At 40.6% G+C, this 19,304-nt stretch overlaps 2 protein-coding genes across 4 annotated transcripts; both read right to left on the bottom strand.

Annotated features, from left to right (window-relative positions):
• Nucleotides 1-525: 525 nt before the first annotated feature.
• On the bottom strand, nt 526-12,150 carry LOC146663519 (eukaryotic translation initiation factor 3 subunit C-like). 2 transcript variants are annotated; one of them, XM_085416305.1, is made up of 23 exons: nt 12,002-12,150; nt 8,690-8,804; nt 8,533-8,598; nt 8,246-8,435; nt 8,028-8,153; nt 7,743-7,797; nt 7,050-7,159; nt 6,773-6,930; nt 6,521-6,656; nt 6,131-6,234; nt 5,792-5,933; nt 5,470-5,595; nt 5,219-5,312; nt 4,817-5,019; nt 4,432-4,665; nt 2,724-2,915; nt 2,158-2,329; nt 1,918-2,077; nt 1,762-1,827; nt 1,535-1,622; nt 1,225-1,390; nt 1,057-1,098; nt 526-853 (listed from the first exon to the last, which is right to left on the bottom strand). In XM_085416305.1, the coding sequence occupies exons 2-23, from the start codon at nt 8,782-8,784 to the stop codon at nt 777-779; spliced, it is 2,802 nt and encodes a 933-aa protein (XP_085272431.1). In that variant the 5' UTR covers nt 8,785-8,804; nt 12,002-12,150; the 3' UTR covers nt 526-776. The 2 variants fall into 2 exon arrangements, with proteins under 2 accessions (XP_085272431.1, XP_085272430.1); XM_085416304.1 differs by having other exon boundaries at nt 4,432-4,692; nt 4,832-5,019.
• A 644-nt stretch (nt 12,151-12,794) lies between these two features.
• LOC146663518 (uncharacterized) lies at nt 12,795-18,866 on the bottom strand. 2 transcript variants are annotated; one of them, XM_085416301.1, is made up of 8 exons: nt 18,695-18,866; nt 15,354-18,207; nt 15,138-15,183; nt 14,825-14,974; nt 14,256-14,345; nt 13,996-14,115; nt 13,253-13,324; nt 12,795-13,019 (listed from the first exon to the last, which is right to left on the bottom strand). In XM_085416301.1, exons 2-8 carry the CDS (start codon nt 18,096-18,098, stop codon nt 12,970-12,972), a joined length of 3,273 nt encoding a protein of 1,090 aa, XP_085272427.1. In that variant the 5' UTR covers nt 18,099-18,207; nt 18,695-18,866; the 3' UTR covers nt 12,795-12,969. The 2 variants fall into 2 exon arrangements, with proteins under 2 accessions (XP_085272427.1, XP_085272428.1); XM_085416302.1 differs by lacking the exon at nt 18,695-18,866 and adding an exon at nt 13,606-13,728 and having other exon boundaries at nt 15,354-18,131.
• Nucleotides 18,867-19,304: the final 438 nt, after the last annotated feature.

Here is a 19,304-nt window from a genome sequence, read left to right as displayed (position 1 = left end):
AAGATTGCTTTCATATACTTTAATGTGTGAAATGCTTATCAAATTTCACAAAAAAGGAAAACATGATGCTCAGAATTTTCTGTAACCTACAGGTGAGGATTTATAAAACTAGACTTAAGCAACAGATCCAAACTTCTCTACAGACTAAGCTGCTTTTGCAAGATTTTTGTTTAAAGCATAATCGAAATGCTTTTTTCCGGTTTTTATATAATAAATATAATTTCACACACACACACAGTCCTCTTTATAGAGCCTCTGTAGCTTTAGTTAGCAGACAGACTGCATGTCTTTTCTTGTGAATTAAAGTATTGTACTTGTCCAAAGCATTGTACAAAATGCAATGACTTATATGTAGGCAACAAAAGATGTACCACTTTTTAATTCACCCTCAATCCACTGATAAGCATCTTAAAGCAGGTGGACTGAGACTGATTTTAATGATATGCTTTTAGTTTTCCATACATGTACTGAATTTATATTATCACTGCAAAAAAAACCCCAAACAAAAATCAAACAAAACACAACACTGTTTAATATTTATTTATTAATCTGTTAAAATAATAAAACTCCAGATTTATTCCAAGAAATTGACAGAAATGTAATATCACATTCTGCCGTTGCTGACACAAAGCAATGCTAACTGACATAGAAACAGCAGCAAAACAGTTTCATTGAGGGAGCACGGCCAAGAGCCAAACTCACAAAATGAGGTACTGATGTTGTCTTGGAATGAAGACCAGCTCTGCTGTAAAAACTGAAATCCACAAACTTCAAGCTCAGTAATTTCCTTGATTTTGATTCCTGTAACCGCCTCTCTGGTAACCCGACTGCTTCTGCTGGTAAGATTTCCCATCTGCGGTTGTACAAAGACAACAATCATCTCATTAGTGTTCACACAAATTCACTAAACTACAAGAAAAGAAGAAAAAAACAAACCACAAAGGTGTAATACTGATGGATGAATTTAAAATAGCATCTACTGCTGAAAAGAGAACCCAACCCACATCTACCTCATTGACATAAAACAGGAAACGACCTCAGTGAAATTTAACATACCTCTCTGGTAGGATTGCTTCTGTTGGTAGCCACCTTTCTGATCTGTATGACAAATGAAAGCTAATTATCATCTAATAGCAAAAGTTGGAAAATAAATGGTTCAGAAAGGTTAGAAATAAGTTCCAGATTTAACGATCCCTAAGTACTGTGAGAACATGATGAACTTACCCCTGTTGAAGTAACCGCCATAGATGCCCTGTTTCAGGTCAGATACGCGCTCGTTGTTCTCCACCAAGTTGCCCAGTTTCTCTGCCAGCTTCAGAGCCATGTTCTGCAGAGACGTTGGCTCAGTGCGGTGCATCATCACCGTCTGTGTGGGCTGGTCGAGTGACGCCTGTTGGGAAGAGAAAAATGGGGGGATCCAAATTAAAGGCATATAAAAAGTAATCACAAATATAAACACTCTCAAATATAAAAGCCCCCATGAGACTGCTGTGTCTATATTTTCAGTCCACAGAACAGAAACGTCGAGTCCTACCATCAGCTCCTCGTTGATGATCATCTTGCTGATTATGCTGTGGACTGTGGGCATCTCCAATTCAAACATCTCAGACAGCGTAGCCATGCTGAAGGACAGACAAGCGTAGTAAAATTAAGGTTTGGCAGAACAGTGACCGATCATCTTTGGTCTGTGGGGAAGCTGCAGTGGTCTACAGAAATCTGTGGTTTAGTAAAGACTGATGAAACTAATACATCTGTGCTCACCTGATGGAGTCGTATACACTGCTGTAGGTGAACAGATAGGTCCTCAGTGACTCTTCTTGGATTTTCCTATTAAAAAAACAAAACATAAGGACGTCTAAGTGGGATTATCACACTGGTGAATGAACCAAGTGATGAACAGGGGCAGTGTATGCTAACCTGACGAGCATCTCGCGTACTTTCTGGATCTCAGGGAACAGGTCCCAAACCTTACTGTTCATCTTCTCATTGATGATGAAAGAGTGGCAGGTACGCCAGTCTCCCATCTTCATGGCTTTGCTGGCTGCCACCACGTGCTCCCTCATGCTCTCTGGGGGTCCTGGAGGACAAATAAAGCTGTGGTTATCCTCTGTGGATGAAACTTCCTGCTACAACGAGCTCTCGTGATGCGTTTCGTACCTAGCAGGGGCTGTCTCTCCCCGACCCTGAGCTGGTGGTGGAACTGCTTGCTGATCATCCGGCGGCGGGCATCAAACTCATGGGCGGCCATGTAGGGTATTTCCAGCAGCATGGCTGACACCAGGTACACACACTCCAGCAGCTCCAGGTTGATGTGCATGTGGAACGGCACCTATTAGGGAGGATAAACGTCACGATGCATGTGTGTATCATCTAATGGATGTCTGACACATCAGTGTTTTAAAAATAAAGACCCAAACATTTGTCGTTTCATTACAGCCTTGATTTCACACTATTGTGGACACAGGCAGCTGGAGACACCATGGAATAGTTGGCACATTAATGTGAGGTCAAGGCCCATTTAGGGAAAAAACAAAAAAGTAACTAGTCACCAAGTGCACATGAACAATTGTATGAAATCTTCTGGAAATCTGTCCTGCAGCTGTGAAAGAGGGGCCCAAAAATTCACTCACTCACAGAGTAAATCCAGGTTACAAGCAGGTCAACACTGACAGAGAAACCAACATGTTAGTTAGAGTTAACTGCTCTGGTCAGACAGCACTTACTTGTCTTCGCTTTTCAATCTTCTCCTGCTCTGCATTCCTCTCCTGCATGTTCCTCATGAGCAGACCTTGACCCAGCAGCTCCTTGGCACGGCCAGAGGACTGAATGTCCAGCAGTGCATTGTGGGCATCTTTAATCATGCCCTGCCTAAATGCACAAATGCCAAGTTGGACCATTGTTCTGTTGTACAGGATCTGGTAGGAGGAGGGGAAAACGGTTAAAACAGGCGATCTGTATATACAACTAATAGTTAGAGTCAGAACACGTTCATATTATCTAAATAACTCTCAAATGTTTGAAGTTTTTCAGTCCGGCTTTAAGCCGTTTCATAACACAGAGACAGCTCTCATAAAGGTTATGAACGATATTCTGGTAGCGACGGACTGCGGTAAACACGTAGTGCTTATACTTCTAGATATGACTGCTGCATTCGACACAGTGGATCACGACCTGCTGATCTCTCGATTACAGCATTGTGTGGGCATTTCTGTCTTGGCACTCCTGTGGATAAAATCATATTTCTCAAACAGGAGCTTCTGTGTTAAGTTGGGTTCATCATCGTCCTCTGTGGCCCCTCTGCCATGGGGTGTACCACAGGGATCTATTCTTGGGCCATTACCGTTTTCGTTGTATCTCCTGGCACTGGGTGCAATCTTTCGTAAACACAAAGTCTCATTTCATCTATATGCTGATGATTGCCAGCTTTATTTTTCTTTCAGTCGTTCTGATAGCTCCACAATTAGACTCCTGCTTGATTGCCTTAGCGATTTTAAGTCATGGATGGCTCTAAACTTTTTTAAATTTTAATGAACGTAAAACGGAAGCAATTCTGTTTGGCCCGAATCGTTCCTCTGATATCCCTGATGTTGACCTTGCTGCTCTGACCCCTCACCTGAAGAGCTCGATTACCAATCGTGGGTTAAAAATCGACTCTGCACTTACTTTTGATGGCCACGGGAATGGGGTGGTGAAATCATCATTCTATCAACTCAGGCGTCTGTCGAAGGTTAAACCTTTTCTTTCAAGGCGTGACTTGGAGACTGTTATCCATGCGTTTATAACCTAATAATAGGGGTTGGACTGGGCACTCTGACACGCCTGCAGCTAGTACAGAATGCTGCGGCATGGTTTTATCTGGTAGAAGGAAATTTGAGCACATTACTCTGGTTTGGGGTTCCCTTCACTGGCTTCCAATTGAATTTAGGATTCATTTTAAATTTCTTTTATTGGTTTTTAAATCCTTAAATGGTCTGGCACCTGCATATGTCTCATTTGCTGAAGCCCTATGTCCCCACTCGTTCGCTCCGGTCAGCTGAGCAGCCGTTACTCCAAGTCCCCAAATCACGGCTGAAACTGAGAGGAGACCGAGCGTCTCTATCGTGGCTCCAAAGCGTTGGAATAATCTTCCTCGAAGATTATTATTATATTATTATTATTATATTAATAATCAACATCAGTGCTGGTTTTTAAATCCAGATTAAAAATGCATTTTTATTCGCTGGCTTTTGACTCAGTGGTTAACTGACTTGTATTTACTTATACTTATTGTTTTTGCTATGTTTATTATTTTATCGTATTTATTATTCTTATTGTATCTCTTATATTTCTATTGTTCAGCACTTTGGTCAGCCTTGTGTGTTTTTAAAGTGCTATATAAATAAACTATGATGATGACGATGATATGAAGAAATAATGATTACGAGTGCCTACCTGTACAGGTGGGTCAGCGTGTTGGATGTTGTCCTGCAGGTGACTCATCAGCATCAGGTCACGTGCCTGGTACCAGCGTGAGTGCAGAGCATGGTGATATATGTGGCAGAGGATAGCACAGGTACGGATACGGTCGGTGCGATCCTTGGCGTAGATGAACTTGCAGAGGCGGTCCATGATCACAGCGCTGTCCTCTCCCTCGCTCTCCTCCTTGTTCTCCTCCTTGTTCTCCTCCTTGTTCTCCTCCTGGTCCTGCTCGGACTACACAACAGAAAAACACTTCAGCACACCATTTTACACCTTATGCATAACATTTCATTAAACATCATAAAAATAGCATCATGATGCAGATGTTTGTCAAGAAAAGAAAGTTCTGATTCTGCACAGTGCCGTCTCTCACCTTGGTCTCTCCCTGCAGGCCCAGGCTGCGTCTGTGAGCTTTGTAGTCAAACTTGTAGTAGGTGTGCATGATTCTGCGCAGGTAGACACGGCAAATTTCTTCTGTGGAGCCTTTGTTCTCCATGTAGGTGAGCAGCCGGTCAACGATGCCACAAACCCTGCCCTCATCTTTGAGATTGTCAACGTATTCTGAAGGAAGATTTTAAAAAAAAGAGAGGAAAGAATAAGCAAAATACATCCATGTGAGCAGCAAATACAGCAATACAAATTTCAAGGGTGATGTAAATCCCACATTTTAGATTGCAACCCGTTAATCCACATTTACAGTCCTAACACATTCACCCTCACAGCAGTTAATAATCGTCACTCAGGTTTTGGCACCACTCACCCTGAGAGTGGGGATCAGTGTTCTGCATGATCTTTGTAAATTCTTCATCCATCCTTTCTACCAGGGTTAAGATGCATCCGCGCACCCTGAAAGGCTAACAAATACACACAAAGAAATGAATACCAGCCCATAGTTCACAAGACAGTTGATACAAATGCAGACAGTTCAACAGCTATGTGAGTGTTTTATTAGTCTAAACTGCTTTCTTTCTTTAAGTCCACAGATTGCTTGGGGTGGATGAGTGGGATCACCTGATCGGAGACGGCCAGATTCTCGCTGTCCTCTGCGATGTTCTCTCCAATGAAGATGTTGTTGTGCTCAAAGAGAATGTCCAGCAGCTCATCTATACAATCCAGACACTTTTTCCACATGTCAGGCTAAAAAAGGAGACAAGCCAGAAGAACCATAACTCAGGAACTCATTCTTTTCAATCCAAAATGTTAAACAGCACAAATAATTTTTGTGATGACTTGCAATTTTAAGATATTTCATGTAACATGAAACACTACAGTAAATCACAGGAACCCTTTTGGTTTTGTTGATACTGTAAGAATTAAAAGCAGTGTCACTCACTTTCATGAAGGCTGCCAGGTTGGGGTTGTAGTCGTACAAGGAGGCAATAATGTTGAACTTGATCTTGACCAGGATACCTTGGCCCAAGTTATTCTCTGCAGCGATGGCTGCCAGAGCATGAAATAGCTCAATTTGAGCCGCCCTGTCAGTGAGGGAGGAGAAAAAAGAAAAAAAGGAGTCAGGATTTGTTCAGGAGAAGAATTTCTCTGAAATTCATATACTGGACATACTTCCACATGACACACCTGGTTTTACATTGACTGGATATCAACAGTCGTGTGAATACGTAACTTTTTTTAAATATATATTTTTAAGCTTTAGTGATAAATGCAGTCGTACCTGTCTGTTCCCTTTTTGCCTCTTGCTTGCAGGATCTCATTCAGCTTCTTCACCACCACCGCTGTGTTGATCTCGGTGCCTTTAGCAAACATTTTGGGTTTCTCCTGAATGGTCGCAATGGGGGAAAAAACAAACAAACTTAAAATTAAAAATACAAACAACGTGTTGAATAAACTCTTAGAGGCAAGTTTTTCTTTTTACAGTCATTGATTTTGTTAAATTAGCCAGACAATTGCATGTTGATTTTATCACTGTCATTACTATAAATGAACACGTCGGCACTGAAACACAAACAAGCTAAACTAAAATAAGAAGCAGCACCAGTGCATCTATTCTTCTGTCCGGCCGGCATCAAGTCCAAACAGTTTTATGTTACCATCTGTTCTTTACCTTAACCAGAGGTACTCCTCTGTTAACCTTCTCCCAGCCTCCTTCCTCCTCAGCCTCCTCCTCAATTTGTTCTTTCTGTTTGGGCTTCTTCTTCCTCTCCTCCTTCCTGACTCCAGGCTTTTCAGTGTCCTGGGACCTGAGGACAGACGCAGTGTTTGGTAACAACACATTCACTCTACATGACTCTCTCTGCGGTAAAATTTGACTTAAAATCTAAAAAAGTGTCTGAACAGATATTCAAAGTATTTAGACCTTTTAACTTTGAGGAAGGTCACAAGACGCTTCCTCTTTAAGGCATTTTCTTCTTCCTTATCAGAGGTTTCACTCCTGCTGTCTGAGTCGCTTGGGCTCCAGTCTCCCTCATCATCATCATCATCATCATCATCTTCATCAGAAGAAGAGGACTTATCCTTTTGAGAGAAGGGAAAAACTCAAAATCTTAGCTCAGGCATCCTCTCAAATAAACTGTGCAAGTATTTTGTCTTTCCCACCAGATCTTTTGCTGTAGTTTAGTTAAATGACCTCTTACCTCAGATTCCTTGGCAGTCTGAGAACGGTCGGTGGCTTCTGAAGGCGCCTCAGGCTTTTTCTTCAAGAAGGACTTTGATGACACCTCTCCTTCACTGTCAGAGGACGAGCCTTGTGGACCAAAAAGACAAATCAGACGATGCTGGCTCCTTTCCCCTCAGCACCAACACACATTGATCATCTCATCATTTGCAGCTAATCTTTGTACAGCACGTGAAAATGTGACTGACTGAAGCACAGAATGAAGTAATGAAAGGGGGCAAAAAACTCTTAAACTGAGTTTTTAAGTAATAATGTACAAAGTAAACTTCATAATTTACGTAAAACATTCTAAACTTCATTAGTTATAACTGATTAATCTGCTGCTGGAGTTTCTTCTGAGTAGATTAAAAACAGTCAAAAGTTTCAACCGAACAAACTTTTAAAATCAGCTTAGTTTTTGCAGTTAAACTTCAGATTCTGTATAATATATGTATAATGTATAATATATCATGGAGCTGGACCTTCAACAGTCCTTTTTAATAAGCCCATTTTCACTGGCAGCCTACAGGTTGATGTACAAGAATGATTGATCACTCATGATGAGACTTGACACGTGCACTACACATAGACACATTTCACCTATGCCCCTATTGAATCCTATGCTTTCCGGGTTGAATCCTTTACACATAACCTGTATAAACAACCAGCTCACCAGAGTCCTCTGGCTCCTTCTCCTCCTCCTCCTCATCTGCAGACTCCTGTGGATTCTAGCAGGGAGAGAGAGACAAGACATTCTGATAACTGCTTTTTTTAAGGCTGAAATTCGTATAAATTCTAATACACCAGATTAAATAACACCAGAAGGAAGCTGCTCAGCACATTGACAGTCTTTTGACCACAGAACAGATCTGATGAGACCTAAGTTTACACCCCCCCCCCCCCAGAGATTCATACAATGCATAGAAAATAAACATGAAGATTTAGTCTTTGACTTTACCTCCTTGTATGCTGCTATTTCTGACTCAAAGTCTCTGTTGTACTTGCGGATCTTCTGACGCAGGGTGCTGAGAGCTTTTGCATTGTTCTTGTTCATCTTCTTCTTCCCCTCTTTATCCTCCCAAAGCTGTAAAAATAATGTTAAGTATTTGATTAGGACAAACACAATGACAATTAAATCATTAAATTGCAGTTTAATTTTTTGTCCAAGCTACTAACCTGGTTCAAGTAGTCCTCCAAGTCAGCCAGAAGGCGGATATAGAAGGGAGGAATACCCTCTTTATCCACTATATTCTTGCTTTTAAGGAAGGCTCGACAAAGCTGCTCAAACTCCTCCAGACACTTGGACATGTCTCGAATCTTCATAGCGTTGCGGATAGTCTTTATGAGGTTCGTCAACTCTTCAAACCTAAGATTCAAGAATAAATTTAGTCAAAAGAAAGAAAAAAGGGGCAAAATTTTGTATAGACTTTAAAGTTGTGACCTTTTAAAAATACCACACCAACCTTTTATCTTTGGCGCTGCGCACCACTCTTTTTGTGTCCTCCTCATCGTCGCTAAGAAGCAGCGACCTGTGAAAACCAAGTGCACAAGTCAGATCTTTACAGGAAGAACAATGTGTGTGATGAGTTTGTGATGAGATTTATTCCAAGTTTCACTTACTGCTTGAAAGTGGCTCCGGGTGCTTTATCAGTGATCTCATCGTCAGATGAGGACTCCTCTGACTCACTGTCAGACCTGGCAAAGAATCGAGACATTGCTGAAGGATGCTGTCAATCTGTAGAGAAATACAAAGTAATGAGTGGTATTACAGAGATGCAGCTCCAGATTCTACGTGTGGTATACCAGCACATATTCAGCTGACAAAGATATTCACTGTCAAACAGATGTGTGCCAAACTTGTTTTTCAGGAGCCACTACCAACAAACCAGCAAATACACACTGAATATTTCGTCCTTGACATTTGTGAGGTTACCTTAAACACAAAGTCTTCTTACTCTTCAACAATAAAACATTAACTGTCTTGAGTTTACCTGGTGATATTCTCATGCACGAGGCGATATTCTCACGAGGCGACTGTGAAAACGGCAAATAAACGTCACCACGCAGATGTTGTTTACAGGACAAGAATCAATGATCTGGGGAATCATGTCTTCATTGTTGTTCCCCTCGTACATTTTATTATTCCAATTTCAGCATTTTCGCCCCACAAATAAAGCATGCAGTTTGCTTTGTGTGCACTCAAATGGAGTCGAGCCAACTAGCATCACCTGTGGCCAAGTGCCATAGCCTACAGTCAGATCAACTTCTGACACATCTGCACCTGGCTCTATTACCATGTTTGAATTATAATTTTATGCACAATATAATTGTAACTTTCACTGTTTTTTGTTCTTGTGGATCTCGCAAATAAACCTTTAAACTAAATAAAATGGTACCAAAATTAAATTAGCACTCCTATTGTTCATAATGATTTTAATATTTTTTTCCATAACAAAGAAATATGTCTCCAGCAAACATTACACATTAATCCTTGACTGGTGTTGCAACATCACATCCTCTTATCATAGTCTCATAGTGTTTTCTCTGAAAAACATTTGAAATGATGGGATAACTGATTAGCACAGCTAGCGAGAACTGTTTGGTTAATTTAACAAACATTTGTGAGGAGATAGGACATACAGTAAATGTACAGCAGTTAGACAATAATTAGTAAGCAATAGAGTCAGTGTGATTAAGTAGACCTTGTGAAAGTGAGTAACTCTTGTGTGCCAGTTGGTGTGTCATGTGTTTTGGAGTTTTTAGGTGAGTTCATTTTAAAACGTCAACTTTCTAAGTTAAGAATATTCATAAGTTAATTTCCCCAAATTACATATGACCTCTATTTTGTAGCTGGATCCACTGACGTATCACATAGTAGCTGGAGCAGTCTCAAATGGAGAACAGCTCACTGCTGCCACCTGTGGCCAACTGCCATAGCCTACAACCAGATTACATCTGTAATCGCTCTGCACAAGAAAAGTCAACACACACTGTGCGGTACCACTCTCCACAGCAGGTGCATTCAATCTGAAAGAAAAACTATGTTGTCAGAGTAATTTATCTAAAGTCAGGTTGCTGAATGAAGTTACTGCAGATAAGGCTTTTCCTTAGCTGTGGATCGCTCAATGTGTTCTGCATCCTCAGCTTCTTCTGTGCTCCTAGGTGTAAGCCCTCAACTTTCTTAGTGTTCAAGTTGAACATTGTACATTTAGTCATTGGTGTTGAAGTAATCAAACAGTCTGCCTTTAAATCCAGGGTGTCATCCAAATTGAAACACTTGGCTTTGAGGTTCACTGTACCAAAGCTTTGACGGTTTAAAGAATCGGAGAGCCCGCCCACCACAGGCAGACCTGAAAGATCTTTAGTCTCACAGCTGCCACTGCCAGAAGCGTCATCATGGGTTTCAACCTCCTTGCCACTATGGTCCTTGGCATCTGTGTCACATTATGCTTTGATAGATCGGGACGACTTCAGAATTGTTGTCTTTAGGGCTGGTGGTTAGATTACTGACTTCAGGTGTGGAGGGCTTGTCTGAAGACCTCGGGCGGATGTTGCACGAGCTTGTTTCTGACAAAGTTATGGTGCCATTGGGCCTGGAGGTATTGTGGTGACTGTCATTTGGGTTCACCTCTGATAAAGTTATTGTTCCATTTGGCTTGGAAACACTTTGGTGACCGTCACATGAGCTCATTTCTGTCAGTTATTGTGCTATTAGGCTTTGAAGCAATTTGGCTACTTTCACTCTGGACCGTTTCCAACAAAGTTATTGTGTCACTCTTCTTGGAAGGTGGTTGAGAATCAAAAGTGTTGTTCTTGAGGTCTTCCCCTAATACAGTGCTGCCACTGCATTTATGCAGAGGATGCAAATGGAGCACATTGCCTTACAGATGAGCAATTTTGATGTGGGATGTTTCAGTGGTGCCAAAAGCTGCCGGACCTGAAGTTCCTGTCCCAGCTTTGGTGCAGCTTACAATAAATGGAGGAAGATCAGGTGTCTTATTCTGAGAGTAGGAAACTGAAGCAGTAGTATTTAAATCATTAGACATGCTCAGATTAGCGGCCTGCATGACATTAAATGTCCCATTCCCAGAGTTTGATGCTTTTGCTGGTTTATCGGTAGCGGCTCCTGAAAAGCAAGTTTGCCACACATCTGTTTGACCATCACCAGTCAATCTGAAACACTGGTGTTGTGCCAAAAACTGATTGCCTGCCAAAAACTGATTTCCAATGTTTCCGTGTATTTTTTATGTGTAATATAGTTAGGTATGTTGCTAAAAAGACTTTGGTGAACAGGTATTACAAAGGAGTTATATCTAAAATTTAAAAAAATACCCGTTTCTCAAGTATCATTATAACTGTGTTATTGTACTTACATTATAATCAATCAAGTCCCTTTTGTCCACTTAAAATATGTTTACAGAACTATTGTTGTATTTGTTGCAATCTCAGCTGTCCTCTTGGCCAGATTACTCTTAAAAGAGGCATTTTTAAAGTCAACAAGAATTTTTTTTAACTGCGAAAATACAGGATTTATAAAAGTCATTGCCAAAAACTGATTGCGGCTTCTACCTTGTTAGAGGAATGTTGTTTGTCGCTCAAGATGACTTGATATCATTCATGAGTGATACATTTGATATATGTTTCACATATTATAGACCAACAAGTTATTTATAGCAGTTTAAATATAGGCAGTTTTTAAACTTAAATGTTTTAATTATTTTCCAGAAAAACGTCCACCGGCCTTATAGTGCTGACACTTAAATGCGTCTATACCGCAGAATATTAGCCTAATGCTAGCAAACAGACTGGATTACAGTCGACAAAAGAAATGAAAACCAAGTTGCAGTTGGGCTTACACGCCTTACCCAGAATGCTTTCACGGCAAATAAACGAAAATACAAAAAAGTCGCACACTTAGTGAATTAAACTCACCTACAACCTAGTAAAAGTTATTCCGCGGTGTTTAGTTTGAGCTGTTTAAAAATCCAGTTTTCTTGTCGAAGGAAAAGAAAATGCGTGCAGCACTCTTACCGGGCAATTTCGTCAGAACAGGAAGTACTCTGATGATCAACAACGTGAATAGTCCGCAGCACTGAAGGCTCTCCGCTCACAGCGCCACTCAGCGGCTGAAACAGTGCATTTAAAAATCCCATTCTGTTGTTCTCACGAGAGTTTGGAGAAAAAAAACGAATCGTTGGTCTCCACTTTTTCCTTAGCTGGTTCACCACTGCTTCCGAGGAAAGGGATTACACCAGCAAAACTGGACAAAAGTAACAGTGAAAGCATTACATACGGGTAAAGTTTTAACAACTCTACCTTTATATAATATTGTATTGGAAAACCTTGCTTTTAAATCGCAGTGCATGGTAAATATTTGCCTACACCGTATTCTTGTATTTATGGAGATATACCAGTGTGTTGAATAACCTGAGATAAAGATATCCAAAGTCACAGGGTTTCACTGGAAATTCCATATTTTTAACAATAGAATATTAATCTATTATACAATATTTAATTTCAGTGGTGGAATGCCAGTAGCTATGCGTGTTGAATATGCTGATGTTTTATTTATACCCGGCAGCTTGACAATGAGTATCAGTATTTGAGTACAGTAATTCTAAATCGCAAAGACTGAAATTTCCAAATACTGAAAAAAAGGTGTTCAAATGTGTCCTCCCAGCAGAGCACTCTCCAAAGTGTTAGACCAACCAAATGAAAGACCAACACATATTATTAAATTTATTAGAGTTGAAAATAAACAGTGTAATGTTAAACACACAAACAGACAAAATCTCATCCTCACTGCAAAATAGAAAAAAACAAAAAACATTTCTACTTTAGTGAGTAAATTATTTTACGTAATTATTAACATTTAAAAACAGCAGATATGCTTTAAAGTATTAACACCGGGATTTCACTGGGACATCTTGTTTAGTGTATTTCAGCAACTCTAGAAGAGAAAAAGAGGAAAACTTAATTATGTTCCTACAATAAAAGATTGCTTGTGTAACATAAATAACATAACCAAAAAGGAAAAAAAAAAGAGGATCACTTGATAATACTGAGTATATGATATGATTTGATTGAGTAAAGTCCAAATTCTTCAAGTTGTAATGTCTCCTGACTTCTTAATAATTTCTACAATTTAGACCCATATAACCACAGTAACAGGCCATCTGATACCTTCTTTCAGCCTTGTGTTTTCTTCTGATATCAGTTTAAGTTGTTCTTCAAGCTCAGCACATTTTGCGCAACCTGAAAAACAGTTTGCATCATTAATTAAAGAGGACAAATGGGAATACATAGGACTTAACAATCTTGTGTTAGTTGTTGTTGTCGTTTAATGTTCACAATTGTATGACATGAAATTAAAATCCAATTAACACATAATAATAACAACACAGAGTAAAAGTAACCTTCAGACAACATAAACACGTGATTTTAATAAACACAAAACAACCAAATTGGTTCTGAGTACCAACAGTCCACTAGAAATTACACAGCTGAGACTTGTCTCCTCAGCACTCTCAACTTACTGTGGATTTGGGTTTTAGGTAGTGGTGCTTTATTGCTGATTCCAGGCTGTTTCAGGGGCCTGGCTCTGTTGGGAGCATTACACGCTTTTGAGGGTTCACTCATACATGCTGGCACTGCAGCCTCTTAAAGCATGAAAGCACCACAGGAGTTCACTACAGGTTACTGCGCTCGTGAAGCTGTTCAGCAGCATAAATCACATCAAACTTTGGCCAACTGCCCAACAGTTAGTGGAAAAAGCCAACAAACCCTTTGGCATATCAGGAAATCTGCACTGATTAGTTTATCTTTAGAAAACACAGTGAAGTACTGTTCTATACCTGTGACTTAGATAAAGTTCAAACCATGTCACAAGTTTCAAGTGCAGAAATTCCAGTAAATTTCCAACATACCTTCTCCTTGAGCTTTGGCAGGCAAAGCTCTCTTACTGGGCTGCTTGAGGATTGTCGCTTTGTTTGTAGCATCACTGGCAGATACTGGAGCTCCGACACTATTGCATGGATCAGAAGCATCTGCAAAGGGTGGAAAAAAGAAAAATCTACATGACTGTACACTTACACTTAGGTTTCAAGCTTCATGCAAATACCAAAAATACCAAACAAAGCTGTTAAAAAGGCTGCAATACTAGAGCATGATTTTCTTATTTATTTACCCATTTTCTTCCTCTTTGACACTAGCAAACTGTCAGCTCTGGTTAGAGGGTGCTTCTTTGCTTGTGAAGTCTTGGTCACAGGGTTAGTTGCTATGTAGACAAAAAGGAGAAACTGTTACAGAAAAATAAATGAACACATATTTCACAAAAATCAGATACATTTCTACAGTAATTTCCTTCTCTATAAAAAGCCTGAAAGACCACAGAAGACAACTAAAGCAGATGATCACAGAATTATTTCCATGGTTAAAAACAAAACAACTTCACAACATCTACCAAAGTCCACAACACGCTGGAGGAAGTAGAGGATCATTGTCAAGACCTCCAGTCAAGAGAAGCCATTTATAAATGGAAATACAGAGAGTTTACAATGAGGTGTAAAACCACTAGTTACACTCAAGAAGGCAATATTAAACCAGAAAACACATAGAAGTTTGGCATCAGCTGCATTTTTATCAATTTTTTCCCCCCTCGAGTATCAGAAGAAAGGCAACTTTACTGTGTATCTGAAGTGAGGGCAAATTGAAACTTTCTAATGTACAGATACAGTTTGACAAATGTGTGAGTACCTGTAGGTCCACAGAGCTTGTCGGTACTTGAAGAAATTGCTGTATTGCTTCTTGTTAAAGGTGGCCTAAGACACATAGTAGCTCTCTGGATCCCTGATGGGATTCCACTAAACTGCGATCTTTGTGAGCCACAAGCGGGCAGCTTGGATCCTGGTATTGGTACAAAGGGGAAGACAGAGATGCCCCGGACGCACCGTGCGAACACACAGATACAGTACATAGTTACACTGAGGTTATTAAACACATGATTATGGGAATAACAAAACTGGGACCTATGCAAACCTATCTAAAAACAAAGGTATACACTTCCTACCTGTTGCTGTAGCACGCAGGTTGTAGCAGGATGTTACTCCTGTGGTCTTAAATACACACACACGAAAAGAGGACGTTAACGACAGACTGTCAGTACATGGATGTACAGCTTTTAATCAGTACAAAATAAAATGGAACAAATAATAACTAATAGGTTCAACCTGTGTTCATTTTCTCAGATGGTAATATCAACATTTTGCAAACATTTAAGTCCTACCCCCTGGGGTGCATCAGGGGCAGTGGCAGCAGTGTTTCTTGAAGCTTCAGCTTGGGTTCTTTGTCTTTTCGTAGGTAAGTTGGATGCCACTGTATTCAACCTGGCTGGAATTGAGGAATGTGACTTTGATTTCATCAGCTGAGCTCCAGCTTGTGGGGGAGGGCAAAGGGATTTAGCAGCTGGCTGTTTCAAGAATGTTTTACGGTCACAGACAAGGTTTGATGGGTCTGATGGCACCTGATCAGCTGGCTTCCTGGGACCATCTGTGTACAGCTTCTTCTGTACTGCTAGGTGTAAGCCCTCAACTTGCTCAGTGTTCAAGTTGAACATTGTACATTTAGTCATTGGTGTTGAAGTAATCAAACAGTCTGCCTTTAAATCCAGGGTGTCATCCAAATTGAAACACTTGGCTTTGAGGTTCACCGTACCAAAGCTTTGACGGTTTAAAGAATCGGAGAGCCCGCCCACCACAGGCAGACCTGAAAGATCTTTAGTCTCACAGCTACCACTGCCAGAAGCGTCATCATGGGTTTCAACCTCCTTGCCACTATGGTCCTTAGCATCTGTCGTAACATTATGCTTTGATAGATCAGGGGCAATGTCAATATTGTTGTCTTTAGGGCTGGTGGTTAGATTACTGACTTCAGGTGTGGAGGGCTTGTCTGAAGACCCCGGGCGGATGTTGCATGAGCTTGTTTCTGACAAAGTTATGGTGCCATTGGGCCTGGAGGTATTGTGGTGATCGTCACTCGGGTTCACCTCTGATAAAGTTATTGTTCCATTTGGCTTGGAAGCACTTTGGTGACCGTCACATGAGCTCATTTCTGTCAGAGTTTTTGTGCTATTAGGCTTTGAAGAAATTTGGCTACTTTCACTCTGGACCGTTTCCAACAAAGTTATTGTGTCGCTCTTCTTGGAAGGTGGTTGAGAATCAAAGGTGTTGTTCTTGAGGTCTTCCCCTAATACTGTGCTGCCACTGCTTTTATGCAGAGAATGCTTTTCAAAGGTGGCGTTCTGCACAGCAAATGGAGCACATTCCTTTAAAGATGAGCAATTTTGATTTGTGATGGGGGATGTTTCAGTGGTGCCAAAACCTGCCTGACCTGAAGTCCCATCTTTGGTGCAGCTTACATTAAATGGAGGAAGATCAAGTGTCTTATTCTGAAAGTGGGAAACTGAAGCAGTAGTATTTAAATCATTAGACACGCTCAGATCAGCGGCCTGCACGACATTAAATGTTCCATTCCCGGAGTTTGATGCTTTTGGGTTTGGCTGTGTCGCATAGTTTTTCAACTCATCGTTTACTTTGTGACAAGATTCCACAAGGTCTGAGGGGGCGTCCTTTTGACTACTACTACACTCCATATTCGATGTAGACCTTACACTCTGAGCTGACGTGTCATTGGACGAGGTTGTGTCATGTGTAACATTAGCTGGTTGACTGCTGAATGTATCATCAGGTGATGTTGAGCTCATCTTCATATTTTGTCCACTGGGCTCGTTGGCTGACTTTGCTTCATGGCTGGCAATCAGGTCTTTAATGATAGCTTCAGGTTTATCAGAAAACTCCACAGGCTCTTCCCGGATCTCTGAGGTAACTTTTTGATTAGCACTGCACTCCACATTAGAGTCTGCAGGTATGTCACTAGAAGATATTATTTCTCGAGTAACATTAGCAGGATTTTTCCCAAGTGTATCCCCTGCCGATGCTTGACTTGTCTCTATATTACATTCACTGGGCTCTGATGAAGACTTGCTATTTTCCAAAACACTTCCCATAGTAATATCCAAAGAGGTTTTTGCTGTGCTTTCCCCCACACACTTGTCGGATTGTACACTTGTACTTAGCAATTTTTCGCCCGAGATGACATCTGAACTGCTAGGCTGTGCCGCGATTTTTCCACTTTCCATTCCATTAAAAGACCTGTCGCGTTTCAAATCAAGCGGAGGAAGAGCCTGAGTCACATCCATGGAGGTGGTCTGTTCTCCTGATGATAATGGTGAATCACGTGTAACATCAAGGAGAGTAATTTCTGGCAAGAATTTGTCAAGTATCAGCCAGGGGACCGGAGCATGCTTGTTCTGAGAGGCATCAATCATTTTGACATCTGGGTCTGTAATCTCTGTTGTTGCCATATGTTGTGAAAGATCAGGAGGATGAATTTCAGGAATATTTATTTTAGGGCTTGTGCTTGCAGAAGTTGCAGGTGCGCTGTCAGGAGCAGGGGAGTCATTTCTAGTAAGCTGTATGGTAGAATCACACATAGAATCAAATAGGGTCACTTCTGGCAAGCATTCGTCACCTAGAAAGGACACAGGACCATCCATGTCACTGAATAATTGCCCAGAATAGCTACTAGGGGGATCTGAGTTTAACTGTTGGACAGAACCTTTTGTTGATTTTTGACAATCTGCTGTGGCTGCACCAAAGGAGAAAAGAGAAAGTGTCTGACGATGATTATTTTCATGTGTTGAACTTTCTGGAGATTTGTTGCCGATATTTAAGTATTTTAAAATTGGTGTCAGAGCAGACTGGAAAGAAATCCGTGACTTTGGCTTGCTGCCTGTTGGAGCAGGGGTTGAAAAGGTGCAGGTGTCAGAAAGAGGCTTGTTTTCTTCATGGGGCCATTTGAGTTTAGAAGTCCCAGCTTTAACAGTGCCCCCGGGTGGAATGTTTTCACAGCACTCATCGGCATCTGGATTTTCCCGAATGTATAAGCCTCGCCCAGTTGGTTTGTTGGCCATGGATGGTGATGCTTCTTCTCTCACAGAATAAATGAAGGGCTTCTTATTTAAAACAGAGGGCAATACTCAGACTCCACACATATTATCAGCTGTCTCAGACTCCCTGTGCCTAAAATAAGAAAACAGAGCTTGACTTCATTGGCTTATGTAGGCAACTGAATGAAAATGTCTCACTGCTGAATTATTTTACAGCTATTTTATTTATACAAACTAGATATTAAAACAGCAAAATCAAAATGCAATTTAGCACCGACAGTAACGGACGACCATGTAATCTCAACTTGTGCTGAGTTTCTAATGTTACACCCCCCAAAGGGAAAAAAAAAAAACCCCATGTCAATTTATTTTAAACCAGTAAAACTAGAGATTAGGTAACGCATACAGCAACATCATAGCTTAGGAACACAGATTTGGTTTGTAACGTAGAGTTACGGCGGTTTTAGGTTGGAAAACGTTGCTTTCCGATTGTTTACTATGTCATATTTACGATAAATAGTTATTTCATTCATGTAATGCTCGGAACACGAGATCATCTTGAACGAGCATAGCTAAAACCTTGTAACGTTTGTTAGAAGAACGGAACCAGCTCTGCTTACCTGTAAACACGAACTTCTTAGCGGATGTTTATAGATGTGAAACTGTTTTAGTCTCAACGAGATTCTGGTTTGATAAGACAAACACGGATACTACAAAATAAATATCAGCATAAACTCTGAAACGTTTATCTTGTTAACCAACGAAGCGCCTGTCTAGTTCAAAATGTCAGTTTCCTTCACGCTCATTGGATGGTTTACACCAATCATAACGCAAGGATTCTTCTTCTGTGTTTAATCGTGAATTAGCGTTCATGCACAGACGATAGCGTTACAGTGCCATCTAACGTTGTTTTGAAAACATTTCGTGACCTTTAAAGTGTGCTTAAGTGGGCTGGGCCAGTGAAACGCTCCTTTCAATCAGTGTGTAAATAAGGTTGACTACACATGTAATCCATCTTAATGTAAAAAAGGAATGCAATTTCAACAGTATGTCTCAGTTTTTCTACATCATAGAAAAAAAATGCAGCTATAGCAAATGAAAGAAATGTGCCAGTATGACTATTTGGGCTTAAACGAGAAGAAATACATATGTAAAATTATAGAAAAAGCTCACTGGCACCACTGTAAAAAGACAAATAACAAAAAACACCCCCCCCCCCCCCCCCCCAGA

The sequence above is a fragment of the Rhamphochromis longiceps genome, linkage group LG8 (genome assembly GCF_057381845.1).
Source record: "Rhamphochromis longiceps isolate RC_006_pf linkage group LG8, R_longiceps_female_GT1.1, whole genome shotgun sequence".
Taxonomy (NCBI): domain Eukaryota; kingdom Metazoa; phylum Chordata; class Actinopteri; order Cichliformes; family Cichlidae; genus Rhamphochromis; species Rhamphochromis longiceps.
Note: the sequence above shows the minus strand (reverse complement) of the source record. Positions and strands in the feature narration are given on the sequence as shown.

Bases quoted from the DNA above. Each gene is read 5' to 3' on its own strand.
- LOC146663518 (XM_085416302.1), bottom strand. From the start codon at position 18,098: ATGGCCAACAAACCAACTGGGCGAGGCTTATACATTCGGGAAAATCCA. The intron at 14,346-14,824 runs GTACTCACACAT...TTGTCTACATAG, and splicing joins CAAGCTCTGTGGACCTACAG to CAACTAACCCTGTGACCAAG. The intron at 13,729-13,995 runs GTATGTTGGAAA...TCATGCTTTAAG, and splicing joins TGCCAAAGCTCAAGGAGAAG to AGGCTGCAGTGCCAGCATGT.
- LOC146663519 (XM_085416304.1), bottom strand. From the start codon at position 8,784: ATGTCTCGATTCTTTGCCAGGTCTGACAGTGAGTCAGAGGAGTCCTCA. The intron at 8,436-8,532 runs GTTGGTGTGGTA...CTTGAATCTTAG, and splicing joins CGCAGCGCCAAAGATAAAAG to GTTTGAAGAGTTGACGAACC. The intron at 8,154-8,245 runs GTTAGTAGCTTG...TTATTTTTACAG, and splicing joins TGGAGGACTACTTGAACCAG to CTTTGGGAGGATAAAGAGGG.